This window comes from Aptenodytes forsteri, unplaced genomic scaffold, assembly GCF_000699145.1.
Source record: "Aptenodytes forsteri isolate BGI_AS27 unplaced genomic scaffold, ASM69914v1 Scaffold2, whole genome shotgun sequence".
NCBI classification, from domain to species: Eukaryota; Metazoa; Chordata; class Aves; order Sphenisciformes; family Spheniscidae; genus Aptenodytes; species Aptenodytes forsteri.
The window spans coordinates 9657187-9671887 of NW_008795695.1; the positions used below are offsets into that span (position 1 = coordinate 9657187).

The window sequence follows — 14701 nt, forward strand, 5'->3', positions numbered from 1 at the left end:
CGCTACCGTGCGAGCCGCCGGGCAGGACTGGGACTCGCGGCCTGGGCGGGGGCTGCGCCGCTGGTTCTGTCAGACGGGGCTGCCCAGCGGAGCGGGCAAGGTGTTAAACTCCGCTCTCCCGGGCTGTGGCAGTCACTCCTGAGATGCTGCCCCCTGACCCGGCTGGTAGAAACTGCCCTTCCCTCTCCTGCCTGTCAGGAGTGAGGTAGCGTGCAGGAGTACTGTCAGGTGTCAGGGACTTAGAAGACTGTTAGAGTTAATCGATTTAACTAGCTTTTAACTAATGCTTTAGGTTACTGTTTTCAACGTTAACCTATGCTATGTAAAAATAAGAACACGTCTTCCATGAAACTCTTGCAAAATGTAATTTAATGTTGTGATCATTTTAAGTCCTGCAAAGCACATGTTATTTGCCTCTTGCCTTCCCCTCATATATTTCTCATAATCCTTTCCTTTCAGGATCATGTACCATGGGTGATCCTATATCCGAATCCGAGTTTGCAGCCTTGGCTTTTTATGCTGGTGATAAATCTTGCTGTGAATTGGTAAGTAGGTTTGAAACTAAATGAAAAACTTGCAAGATGTTCCAGTGGTGTTTATACCAAAGTCTGATCTACAGAGTAATTGCTAGTGTTGATTAATTCAAACCGATGCAAAGGTACCTTATACCATTGTATGTTATTCACTTGCAAAACTACTATGTATATACAATATATATATTGGGGTAGAGCATAGAGACTGTGTATCCTCTATCAGGCAAGTTTTACTGAACACATTGTTGTGGTTTAACCCCAGCCAGCAACTGAGCGCCACGCAGCTGCTCGCTCACTCTCCCCTGGTGGGATGACGGAGAGAATCAGAAGGGTAAAAGTGCAAAAACTCATGGGTTAAGATAAAGACAGAGTAATAGGTAAAGCAAAAGCCGCACACGCAAGCAAAGCAAAACAAGGAATTAATTCACTCCTTCCCACTGGCAGGCAGGTGTTCAGCCATCTCCAGGAAAGCAGGGCTCCATCACACCTAACGGTTACTTGGGAAGACAAATGCCATCACTCCGAATGTCTCCCCCTTCCTTCTTTTTCCCCCAGCTTTATATGCTGAGCATGACATCATGTGGCATGGAATATCCCTTTGGTCAGTTGGGGTCAGCTGTCCCGGCTGGGGCCCCTCCCCACTGCTTGTGCACCCCCAGCCTACTCACTGGTGGGGCGGGGTGAGAAGCAGAAAAGGCCTTGGCTCTGTGTAAGCCCTGCTCAGCAGTAACGAAAACATCCCTCTGTTACCAACACTGTTCCCAGTACAAATCCAAAACATAGTCTCATATGAGCTACTATGAATAAAACTAACTATCCCAGCACATGCATATACAACAATGTAAAACTAGACAGTGGTGCATAGGTCCTGTTAGCAGAACTTGACCAACCTGTTGGCCATGTATCCAGGCTGTACTTGGGATGATATACCTCATGAGTACTTGGGATGATATACCTCAGAGTGACAGATTCAGTTCCTTTAATTGCAAAGCAATTGCAACTTAGTTGATCTGAGTTCAGTCCTGCAAATTGACTGTAGCGTTTACCCATTCTTTGTTCTTGTCGTCTCTTTCAGTTTTTTCTAGTTCTTTGTGCCCAATAAGGCCTCTGCTTATTTAGTTGTTTCTTTTATTGAATAAACTGTAGCACTCATGTTTTAATACTTCCAGTAATGCTTTCCTTGATTTTTATTTTCCCCTTCTTGCTATGCTTAAGAAGTCTTAGAAAACAGTGTAGTAGTTAATCTTTCTGATGCTTGGAGAGTTCAGTTATGAGTTACTTATCCTAAGTGTTGCTGCTGTGAAATACAAACTGGCTGGCCTACTATTCTTCCTATGCAGAAATAAAAAGTACAGGTAAATTGAATTTCTTATTTGTAAAGCTGTATCTTTACAAGGGACTGTTACCAGTAGAGTAGTGAGTCTCATTGGAAATTGTTCGTATCAATAAAGATTTTTTTTTTTTTTTGGTGCTGTGGACAAAATAAAGTACTTTAACAGTTGTATCAGCGTAAGATGCTAGACATTTTATCTCTTAAGGTGATATGTGTGCTGTGCTATGGAAGGAAAGCCCTTGATTCTGTGCAAGTGCTAAATCTTGGTTTTCAAGTTTGCTTTGGTGGGAATACCACCTTGGGCTTGATGTATAGATGGTGTGTGTGGGGTGTGTGCGTGTGGTGTGGTTTGTTTTGTTTTTAAATATTGTAGCAAAATCCACTCTGTGGAGTGAAGGAGACGTTCAGTCATTTTTTAAGATTAAGTGATTTTGAAATAATAGTTAATTTTTTCCCTCTTTGTTATTGAGTGTCCTGGTCTGTTAAATATGTTGATGTTATAATTTATTTTTGAGAGTAAGCCTTGATTTCAATGTAATGTTGTAATAGTTCAGAAATGCTACTTAGGGTGAAATCACATGGTTGCTTGTCAAGTTAGTAAGTCATCATTGCACAGCATGCAAGTCTGCCACTGAAAGAATAAAAGTCTGTTAAAGAAGCTTTATGAAAGATATGTGTGGTGATTTGTTTTTAAACTGTTCTCCGGTCATATTCAGAAATAGCTTTGTGTTTCTTTGAAATGATTACACGGCAATACATAGACATGATACGTAGTATTTATTAAATGACATATATAATGTTTGTTAAAATAATAGATTTTGTAGAGATCTGTAAAACAGAACGAAGTCAATTATTCTTCAGCTTGAGAGGCTCATATGGAGTACTATGTTTTAAACCCTTTAAAGTATTGATACAGTATGCTGCCATGAAGTAGTAAATCAACCACTCACTCCACTTATTTTTATATATATGTATTTATTTAAATATACATGCACTAACTGTCAAAACTTAATTATTAATTTTTGAAAACCTGTGTTGCTTTCTTAAACATGTTTCCTTGAACATTGTATTGCTGCCTAGTACCTGATTTTGAATTATTAATCTTTAGAATACTGTTCTAGTGTGATTTAATATATTGTTTAAACTAGTAAAAGTTTTCCCATGCATTCATAACTACTAATCTATGGACTTTTTTTTAATGGATATGCAGGTAAACTTTTTTTTCATAAGACAGCAACTAAACGATTGTATTAAATAACTCTAGTAAACATGCTTTTTTCCCCCATTTGTTTTTGTTTGCTTTGTTTGCTTTTTGGCTGTGCTTAATGTGAATTATAAAGATTGGATCCAAAGGAGTTTATCGTTTGGTAGTGCAAAATACTGCAGACTTTAAGTTTCCTTGTTTTCCTCAGAAAAATGTTGGCAGAAGTGTAGAAACATGTGGGAGAATGGGGAATACCAATAGTATTTTATTCTTGGGGAAATGGGATGGGGGAAAAAAAGCATGGGGTATTCACCCACCTCAGATTGGTCTTAGAAGATAACGAGATGCTAGTGAGCATTGAATGAGCGTTATTAACATTTTATAAAAAGCTTCTGTTCAGAATGAGTAGATATGTAGAAATAATTTTACTGTCTAGGTCCATGGTGTATGCATGAGTGTTTTAGTTAATTACTAAAAAATTATAGTTGATAATAGTTAACTAAATAATTTTAGTTAATTATTAATTAATTTTGTTAATTAATGTGTCCGCATTAGTATTTTAGTTTGGATCAGGAGAATGCTTTTGAAGCAAATATCCCAATTGTCCCTGTCTTTCATGTTTTGGCTTATGTTGTGAAGAGGTCTTGGAGTGTGCTAGTGGGATTTGCTGGGGATGAAACTAATCTAGAAGGTGTTTTTAAGAGTATAGGTAATGTGCATCAACCACGAATGGGTGCGCTGTCTATGCGACTAGGTTTGAACCAATGCAAACTAAAACCCCTTGAAGAGCGTATAATGTGAAAGTAGGCTGCTCAGTACCGAATACTTTGCTTTATAGATTTGTTTCCTATTTGATCATGCTGCTTGCTTATGAAGAGACAACCATATACCATCTTTTATACTGGTCTAAATATGTTTAATAATTACCTTTTCTTGAGAAAAGGAATTGGTGACAACGTAAAAATCACTTTCCTTCCTTCCTTCCCCTGATGTAAACAGTTTGTATTGGTTTAATATTTAGAAACAGTTAAGCAATCATTGCTTATAGTTAGTGTAACACATTTGCAAGATACGCAATGTTGAAAAATGTGTTTATCTTTAGGGTCATGGAGTGTTTGTACAGCAATCGCCGCATAAGCGTAAAACAGGTATTTAATCTAAAACAATATTACTTAACTTTCAAATGCACTTTTTGTGCTGTGTTTGGATCTTTTGATTGCTTTTTCACTTTTTTCCTTATTTTGTCTGAATAAGTAGAAAATCATTATTTCTGAGCAGAAGCATTGTTATGTTCTTCTACACTGGAAGAATTCTCATCTTTTTGTCCTAGTGTAATGTGCAGAAGGCTGCTATACATTTGTGAGAACAGTGTAAATAGTCAATAATATGTACATATATGCATTATGTCAATTAATGTTATGAGGATGGAGATTTAAGGCTTGTGTTCATTACCTGTGTTTTAATTGTAGCTATTCTTTAGCTGTATAGGTCTAAAGACACCTTCAAGTTGATCTTTGTAGGTAAAGTTTTGCAGTTACAATATTTTAAAAAAAATTTTTTAATAGTTGCAGAAAAGCAGGTGGCTCAAGAGTATGTCAAGTTCTTCAAAACTGTATTCACTGTACAGATGGTAACCTGTAATATGCAGGAAACTCAGATGAACGCAGCCAGCTGTGTAAAATGAATTTTTGCATATATTCAGACTCTCAGATAATACTGCTTCTGCTCTGAGAGTACTTGATGCCACTTCAATAGTCTAATAAGGATCTTTACCTTTTAAAGACAGTCTCTGACGGAAATGGATTATATTTTTGAAAGAGCCATGCATCACGTGCATAATGGCCTCTGGAGAAAAAAGGCGACTATTGCTGATCTTTTTGTACCATGTTGCTATGTGCCACACTACTCTGGATTTATTGTATAAAATAATTAAATGGGTACAGTTAGAAGAGGCTCATGTTTTATTTTGAAAATAGCATCTCTTATGGCCATTAAACAGCTCACGACCCTTGTTAGGCTCCTCATTTAGGAGGAGGCTGCATTTATTCATTTATAATGTATTATATCAATAAAATTCAGAACACAGGCAATTCCTTGAGCAAGGAATGTAAAGCCTGCCAGCAGGTCCCTATTCTTACCTCCATATAAATTCCCTCTCCCCCTTCAATTTATAAAAAAACCTCAAGTTGCTAGATGTATTTAGAGTGTTCAAGTTTCCTTGTTTTGGTTAGATAGTACTTAGAAATACAGTATGGAAATAACTGATGTTTTTGAATGTTTATTTGGACTTCAATTACTTGTAGTGTCTGAATTGTGTACTCTAATTCCTAACTGTTTTCTTGAAGATGTTGATCCCTGTGAAGTGTGGTGCAGTCAGCCGGTTGACGTATTAAGAGAATATTGCAACATTATTAAAATACGCATCTTTTGGCCTCTTCTCTTCAGAAGTGAAAGTAATTCTTTGGTAGCTGATTGGAGGTAAGTAATCCCGTTCTCAAAGTGACTTCATCAGCCTTTACTTTTTTTTTTTGTTACTGTGAAAGATTGTTGTATACTTTCAGTAGTGGTTAAACTGTCTGCAGGAATGTTTTTACCAGTGGGCTAAGTTAGTTAAGGTCAGAAGGCATAGTTCTTGACTATACAGAAGAAAATATTAATAATGGGTTTCCGAAGTTTGGAATCTAAGAGTGTATTTAAGTACTTAGATGGATGCCCTTTATTTCAAAAGTACCAAAAGCTTTGCAGCCTTTTTTTTCTTTTTTCTTCCCCTCTCCTCTGAAGCGCTTGATTTGAGTTTTGAGATGCTCTTGCTTAGATCTAATTACCATAAATTTTAGTAATTAAGACCATGTAACACAGTGTTACTTTTCTAAAAAATAACTTGTTCTGTTTTTAAGCAGTTCACAGATTTTAGACCGGAATTGGAAGAGACTCTGTGATTTAGAGGTTTTGGAAGACCTTGTTGATTTAATTAAAAAAGTTGTTGTAAGTACTGTATTTTAACTGTGTAAGTTTTCAAGTATAATAGGTTAATTAAATCTGTACTTTATGCAGCTTGGGATTATGTCTTAAATTAGACATTTCCTTTTGCTGGAGTGAATAAATTGTCTGATAGTTGAATTGCAGCTTTCTAGAAAGAAAGTGTGTCATAGGCTTTATTACAGTTGGGATAACTTACTAAATATTTGCAGAGTCAATAATACAGTTGACTGGGGCCCTTGTAAATTGCTAAGAAAGAGTCATATCAGTGAGAAAAAGGGCACCATTCCCAGATGAACAAGTTAAATACTTTTTTTCCCCCCCCTCAGTTGTTTTTTCCTCATTCAACAAATGATATTTAAAATTTGCTATTGTTGCTGACTTAAAACAGAAACATAACAGTGCAGAGGAGAGAATGATATAAGAAATGTTCTCAGCAGCTGAAGGGAAGAGATTTATTTATTTATTTATTTTAAATTTAGGTATGACACGTTTTTAAAAAAATGTGTTTGTTGAAATTCTGTGCTATTGTGGTTTAACCCCAGCCAGCAACTGAGCACCACACAGCCACTCACTCAATCCCCCTGCCCCGGTGGGATGAGGGAGAGAATCGGAAGAGTGAAAGTGAGAAAACTCGTGGGTTGAGATAATAACACTTTAATAATTGAAATAAAATAAAGTAAAATAGTAATAATAATAAAAAAAGAATATACAAAGCAAGTGATGCATGATGCAATTGCTTGCCACCTGCTGACTGGTGCCCAACCAGTCCCCAAGCAGCAGCCCCCCGGCCAGCTTTCTCCAGTTTATGTACTGAGCATGACGTCACATGGTATGGAATATCCCTTGACCAGTTTGGGTCAGCTGTCCTGGCTGTGCCCCCTCCCAGCTTCTTGTGCACCTTCAGCCTTCTCAGTCGGTAGAGCATGGGAAGCTGGAAAGCCCTTGACTAGTGTAAGCACTGCTTAGCGACAACTAAAACATCGGTGTGTTATCATCAACATTATTCTCATCCTAAATCCAAAACACAGCACTGTGCCAGCTACTAGGAAGAAAATTAACTCTATCCCAGCCGAAACCAGGACATGTGCTCAACCCCAAGCTACACTTTTCCAGTCCACCTTACTGTTATATGTCTTTCTATGATTAGGTATTCATGTACTATATTGATCTTGTGGATTCATACTTCCTTATGCTCTTTTTGCTGCTTCCTCCTTCAGGCTATCCGAGTGCTCTGTTTTCACCTCCTTGTACTTCAGGATGTCCCTGCAGTTTTTCCATTTTGTCTCATGTGAGGAGTTCTTTGTACTGTTTCCTCCTCTGGTAGTCTCCCATTCGATCTTTATATGAGAGGGTCTGTGTATATTCCCATTTCCCTGTTTACCTCTGCTTCCCTCTTCTTACTTCCTCAGCCTCTATCTCCTTCTCCATGTAAAAGATTGTATATCCAATAGTAAAATTTATTTGGAGGAGCAGAAGATCTCAGGAGAGGAAGTACTGTTGTTTTGGATGGTTTTCATTGGATGTATCAGCTGGTTCTTTGGTATGTAGATAACTGCAGAAGTGGTAAAAGTGACTGACTTTCCTAACCAGATGTCACAGCATCCATGCATTCTCTATTTCCACATCAACATTTATTTATTTTTCAACAAAAATGGTAGGGGATTTGCTACTGATTACAAGAATATTTCCTGAAACTTTGAAATGGACCACGACAACTGTCCAAATGATACTGCATTCAAGCAGAACAGAAAATGTTATTGAGTTGAACCTGAGCAGATAGAAACTAAAGTTACCAGGTCTTAATAACTTGTTTTTATTTGTTTTCTATCCCTTTTCTAGAATGTTCCACCTTTTATTGGTGGCATACTGAGAATTGGCAGCAGAATAGAAAATGTAAGTTTCTTGAATTGTTTTTGATAGGAATGCTTCTTTATGTATGAATACAAACAAAATATTTGTCCAAATATCCAAAATTTTAAAATGCTTGCATAAATAGAGTCTGTAGTTTTTGGAATATGTAGTATATAGGGCTGGAGTTGCCAGTTGTTGCAACTCTGAGCCACAAAAGGAAATGTGTGTGTGACAGGAACTGTGAAATAAGTATCATCTGTGTAAGACGACCAAAATGAGTGAGAACTTTGGGGGTAGTTCACATGCTGAAAATAAATGGTTTCCTTGGAGGTTGCTACTGCAGTGTGGTTGGGTGGGTTTAGGTTGTGCAGCTGGAGCCCAGGTCAGCCCTCCAGTGTCCGCTTTGGTACCTGCTGGTGGCTTTCCTTGTTGCTTTCTTGCAGATTAGCCATTTCTTGTTGAAGGCTTATTCCTTTGAGATGTCTCAGTGCTCTCTCTGCCTTCAGTCTTGAAGATTCCTAGATTCCCTCCCATAAGCACACAGTCCTCTCTCAGTGGTGTGTTTTGCTTTGTCCTCTTTCTGTGCTGGTGTTGGTGTGTTAACGCTAACAGTCTAGGTATGGGCAAAAGGCAAACACACTTTATATGTAGAGACAAGTTATTTTTAGTATAATTGGAATCTTCCAGAATTAATTATTGCAGAAGAGGAAATAAAACGAAGAAACAAATACGACTAAACAGAAAAACTCTTTAATGATAATGCAGTTAAAATTGTAATAGACACTCTTCCTAGTATCTGACCCTTTTCCAGGTGTTGTGCTTACTCTTGTACTGCTCCTTGGGATCCTAAAGTGAATGGCTTCTGTCTGGTGTTTGGGGGGGGTGGGGGTGGCGGGTATAGTCGTCACTGCCTGGAGCTTTTTGCTGCAAGGACTGCTGTTGATGCTTTCTTCTTCCTCATTCTAGGATCTGCTTTGGTTCATTTTTTATGTTTGGTAATGCACTTTTATACCCTGCTCTTTATTTTCCTTGGTCTGCAGGTTCAAGTTACATACGATTTTACTATCTATAGTATGTTTTATGTATGTTAGAAACTGCTTTAGCCCAATTTCGTCCAGCTCTATTTTTTTTTTAACTTGGCCACTTGTTTATAGCCATTGGTTCTCCAGTGTCAGCTTGTGTCCCATCTCTTACTCTCCCGTGCCTGTACTCCTCTAAACTGCATTATGTGTGTCCAATTTTCATGGCCTGTGCTCTATCATACTTTGCTTGCATTTCTCTATACTGCATCATTGTGTTAGTCATAGCATCATTAACTGCTTGTTACTACTGTCTATATGAAAGCTATTGTTTTACCATACAAAAGTAAACCAAATTAGTCATAGCCGCCCGGTTAGAAGAAAAATTGCTGTTACAGTTAAAACCAAGTTAAAACAGAGCTCTAAGCAGGTCAGGACAAGCTCGGAGTAAGCCCGACAATTCGCAGCCCTGTGGCCTTGCAAACTCTGTACAAAGCCTGTGGCCTATTACTAGCAATGGCCATGCTGTATGATGGGGCTACAGGGTTACAAGTAGGGCTAAGTCTGATCACTGAAATGATGCAAAAGTGCTCCTCTTTGGGAGACAGGTTGGAAATCTTTTATGAGATTCTCAAATAGTGCTACTGATTCAATCTGAGGGACTGTCAATAGCTGAGTAAGGGTGTGGCTTGGAAACATGCTGATCCATCTTCATTATCAAATTCAGTGTACAGTAGAACTATACTTGTTACATTTTTCAGCTTGTAAACTTTGGACTGTGAACATTCTTAGTTTCCCTGTGTTTGTCACTTTTTTCCCACTTTCTAGTTTCTGCTGCCTGCTGTAGGTTAACTGCAAAAGTTAAAACAAAAACATTGAAGTTAGAAGACAATATCGTAGCTAATAGTAGCAATAGGAGAAGCAGAATAGGTACAACTGTATGTTACTGTTGGATAACCCAGTTCCTATATTTTTAGTGATACTTGTCTTAGTCATGTGGGCTTTTAAATTATTTTTCAAAATCTGTAGGGCCAGATAATGTGGGAGTATCCCGGGCAATGGGCATTCTTCACTCAATCCCTCTCCTTCAAATAAAGCTCTGTAGCTCAAACAATTTAAATTTAGTTTGAATAGAAGGGAAGTCATGATTTACAGAATTAAGTCTTAGCCCTGGTCTGCATGTCTAACAGCCTGGAGAATGTTGCTTTTTCTAGTCAGGCTTGTCACTTCACACTGAAGCAATTTTGTGTGCAGTCATCAAAAAGAAGTTTCTAAATCAAATTCTATAATTTGAATCGCTCCCCTGTCTCCTGTTGAAAGAATGACTGTTTTCATTTTGTGAATATGCTGTATCATGCTGTGCTTGAGTTATCCAGATATTTATATTTGTGAGCTGTTGTCTATTTCAAAGGCTAACAGATCAGGAAGAAGTGCATAGTGTAAATGCTACAGTAGTATTGTTTGTTATATTTACATGGAATGCTTCCACTATATTGCCAGTGAGCTGTTGGTTTGTGTGGTGTTTGTTGTTTTTGTTTTAAGACTTAGCTTTGTATAGAATTAGAGTTACCATTTTTTTCTTTCTTTTCCTTGTCTTCAATTGAAACAGGGTGTCTTTGATGTGGGGGATGCACTTGATTGGGTCAGATACACAGGTGATGTCAGTATTCTGCAGAGGCTGGAGAAACTGGGTGATTTTGGTTGGATCTATCTCGAAATTTTCTTTGCTGAATGTAAGTATGAACACTTTTGAAGAAACAGTGGTGAGGAAAGTCACCTGTGTTGTAGTTATGACATAGTTAATGTTTGTATGTATTTCATTAGTCTGGAAGTGACTGGAAGAGTGACTGGAAAAATAGTGGTGGTGGTGGTAGTGTGGGATTTTTTTCTCTTGGTTTTTGCTTATTTGAACCAGCTGATTCTTCCTTGAATCTCTGTATGTGGATTGTATTTGCAGTGCATGTGCTCTTTCTGAACAGGAGTTCAGAACACTTTTTCGCTTTGGTGTCCATTATGGGCTGTACGTGTGCCCTATATTCCTTTAACTTAGGGTTAAGTTGAAAGTTGCCCGAAATATTATTTGGGTCTTTCTGTTAAACGTTGGCAAACAATTTTGTCAAAATATTGAGATGTTAGTCAGATTTCAAAAATTAGCTTATGTAGCTCATGGGAGTTACTGTAAGATATTAACACTAGCAGCAGAACTTCCGCTGAAATGACAAAAAGCTCCCAGGCATGTGTTTTTGACATGTGTTAAATGGCTTATATTCTGGTCTTTCTTTTTGCATATACGCATTCTAACTCAGCTGTTCCAGTAAGTAACGGGGTGGTAGAAATCAACTTGCATGTAAGGAGAAGAATCTTTTTATAGTTAAGTACCAAAGTACCAATTCTTTAAAATACAAATCTCTACAAATCTTTAAAATGCAAATTCTTTAAAAAGCAATTGAGTTTCAACTGATTGCTTGAAATTAGGCAAGTGCTTCAACGTTTTGCAGTCTGCAGCCAGTTATTTTGGGCTTACCCAATAATAAAGAATTCCTTTTCTTTTGAATGTTTCTGTTGCTTAATTTGTTTCTGTTATTTAGTTGGTGTGTCAAATTTTGCTTCCAGTCAGAAAACAGAGCTTGGCTCTTAGCAGCAGAAGATAAACCCTACTTCTTGTCTTTGGTAACTTCTTCACCCACTGTATTTTTCTGAATTTTGTCTGCAGGTAAACGTTATATTACTAAAGTTGCTTTGGAAGATTGTAATTTAGTGGAAGAATTTAAAGCTGTGACCTGTGAAAACTGTAGGACGGTGAGAGAAGATACCAGAATGTGTTTGTGCTTTTCTTTTTTTGTTGTTAATTTTTGGGTTTTTTTATGATCAAAGATTATAAAAATGACCAAATGATCAAAGATAAAGGTTTCAAAAGCTTGAGTGAGTAATTGTCCTGACATAAATAGTTACCTTGAGAGGTCCTGGCCTAATAAACAGAACGTTAGTTGTTTATGTTGCCAGTGTACGTTGGAGAGTGTTCCCCTCCTCACCCCCCCAAAAAAAGTCAAGGAAATGCAGTTAATATTGATACAAGATTGTTCAACTGGATTGTTTTAACACAGAAATAAGATGCTCTCAGATTCTTTGCCATGTGTTCCTTTAATGTAGATGTTTGGGGTTTTTTTCTATGGGAGTCTGGTTAATTTCTGTATCTTCCTTGCTACAATTCCATAGTTCAAGAGCTATGCTGAAAGGCACTGAGTAGGGAACTGGTTGAGCTGTGCTGTACTCAGCCTACTTTGCTATTTGACACATGCTTGCTTTTGATGAAGACTATTTTATGGAACCCAGGAGAGCTTCTGAGTTAGTCCTGCTTTTTAATTATTGTTCATTGTATTCTTGTCTGCATAACACTTTTATTTGTACACTTTTAAGCTTATTAATTGCAATGAATTAAAAGTATTAAATTACAACTAATAGTGCATATCTAACACTGTTTTTACAAGAATAAAAACTTAGCTGCCTCTTGTCAGATGTTTTCTTTACTTTTCATTGCAACTGAGTTTAATTACAGTGGTTGCCAAATTGTTTTTTTTCTTTATTTCAGAACAGTGAATCTATGAAACAGAAAGGAAATGAGGAATTTTCCCAAGGAAACTTTGACCATGCTATAATGTCATACACTAAAGCAATAGAGTTTTGGTAAGAATGAAACTGGTTAACTAGATTGTGTTATATCATATGTATTCAGCTTATTCAGATTTATCCTGATTTTGTATAGTTTTGCATGAGCCACTCTACTTAGAGGCCAAATGATACCTAATTTAAAAAAAACAAACAAAAAAACCCGCTACGTAACACATTTTTTGTTCTATTTTATTTCTTGTTACTAGTGGTTGTTTGCACTTTTACTGCCCCAAAGGTCCCGTTAGAGTTTAAAGCTGATCTAAAATGACTAACAGTAAGTATAGTAAACCTGAAAAGGAAATAAGATATTTGGTGTGAACAGCCACTTTTGGTATCATCCCTCCTAAATACTCCCCAGCAGAACAGTATGACCAACTGTTGCAAATATTGATCATCTCAGCTATGATGCAGAACTAGTGAACAAGAACAAATATTTATTTTTGAGTATCTGCTCTTGGTAACTCTGTATGCAACAGGCTTAATTTCCTTTTGTAAGTCTTGTTTAATTTCTTCCCAAAAGTCATTTGCTGAAAGGCTTTGGAGACTTTCCTGGGCTCTATAAAGGGGCAGGGAGGCAGAGATTAAATGAGAATTTATGTCCTATGCATATAGAGCCTTTGCCCCCTTCCTGTAGTCTGCATGTAATGTGAACTAGCTACAGAATGCTGGTTTGGTGTAATTGCTACTTGTGTTGTAGTCATGCAAATGCTACTTTTACAAGTTCTGGTGTCTGTGAAATATGGTGAAATTCATGAAGTCCCACCTTTCATAAAAAATTGATTGTGCAAGCTGTTTTATTTTTTTCATTTTGAAGTTTGTAGCTTTACAATTGTGCAGTTGAAAGGATTAGCATTTTGCTCATGTCTTGCTTCAGATTTTATGTCATGTAGTAGGATACATTTCAATCCCAAATTCAAGCTGATTTCAGCCTCCTTGAAAAGTTGGGTAGGCTGGCTTCGGTCAAGTGACTATCTGAGATGATGGAGCAGGCTAAGAAGGCTTTGCTCAGGGTAGCTGATGGGGCGGGGGGAGGAAGGAGCAGAATTCAGTGAAAGAGCAAAGGAAATCCCATGGCTTGGAAAGAGCAAAGGAAGTCTCATGGTTTCCAGGGGCTGTAGAGCTGAGCTGTTGTTACAGCTATTTGTTAGAAATTGTTCTTTGTCCTTAAGACCGTGCTGGAAGGTGAGGGATAGCTCCATGATGTCTGGCAGCTAGGGAATCCTTCATCTGCTCTGTGCACTGTCTTCCCTTTCTCATTCTCCCAGTGTGAGCAGACTTTCATCTGCTTCATCATCACACTCCTTCCCTAACTAGCTGCATCCTCCCTTGGCTTCCTTTCAGGTGGTTGCTGGATTACATATACTGGTTCCCCCGCTCTCATTCTCCATGAGGTACATTGGGGGCAATGCTTTAGAACTGCTGCTTAGTCTGCCCATTCAGGCAGAGGGTTATGAAAAAGTTGTAGACCCAGTGATCCAGAAGTGTTCATGAGATGTCTGATTTAATTAGGTCTTCAAAGTTAGGAATTCCAGAACAAAATAAAATGGGATGTATGTGACAGTTGAGCTAGCTTTTCGATGTTTCATGCCTTTTTTTGCCCCCCCTCCCCCCCTTTTTTTTTTTTTTTTCTTTTTGAAACAAAGCTCAAAGCTTCGCCTTTTTTTGCCCCCCCTCCCCCCTTTTTTTTTTTTCCTTTTTGAAACAAAGCTGACACTGTAGGGAACATACTGGCCATACCTTTGGAACATTTGAGGTGTACTTTGATATGTTTGTCAGAGCCTAGTGAGTTGGGGAAGGAGTTTAAATCTCTCTCTCTCTCTTTTTTTTTTTTTTTTTTTTTTTTTTTTTTAAAAGTAGGCTGAGAGTGATTTGAATTGGTTGGATGTTGTATTAGTGGGCCCAAATCTTACAAATTATTACATAATTAAAACTAACCATCTTCTGTATGGAAACCGAGCTCTTTGTTTAATTCTCACAAGGCAGTACAAGTAAGTAACCCCTCGTTTATAATCCAAAATGTGGTGACTTGCAGTTAAAAATTGGCAATATACTTAGGAAAATAGTATTTTTAAAACTCAAGTATATAGTAATTGTGATGTTACTACCTCAG

At 37.7% G+C, this 14701-nt stretch overlaps 1 protein-coding gene across 1 annotated transcript in view; it reads left to right on the top strand.

The window, feature by feature from the left end:
- The first annotated feature begins 461 nt into the window (after positions 1-461).
- The window catches only part of TTC3 (tetratricopeptide repeat domain 3), a 66775-nt gene continuing 52535 nt past the window's right edge, over positions 462-14701 (top strand). Inside the window, exons 1-9 of the mRNA XM_009282984.2 lie at positions 462-545; positions 4173-4218; positions 5416-5548; positions 5968-6055; positions 7892-7945; positions 10532-10655; positions 11636-11721; positions 12512-12606; positions 14517-14579. Of these exons, the coding sequence (XP_009281259.1) occupies positions 471-545; positions 4173-4218; positions 5416-5548; positions 5968-6055; positions 7892-7945; positions 10532-10655; positions 11636-11721; positions 12512-12606; positions 14517-14579 (764 nt within the window). The 5' untranslated portion in view covers positions 462-470. The remainder of the gene's footprint in view (positions 546-4172; positions 4219-5415; positions 5549-5967; positions 6056-7891; positions 7946-10531; positions 10656-11635; positions 11722-12511; positions 12607-14516; positions 14580-14701) is intronic.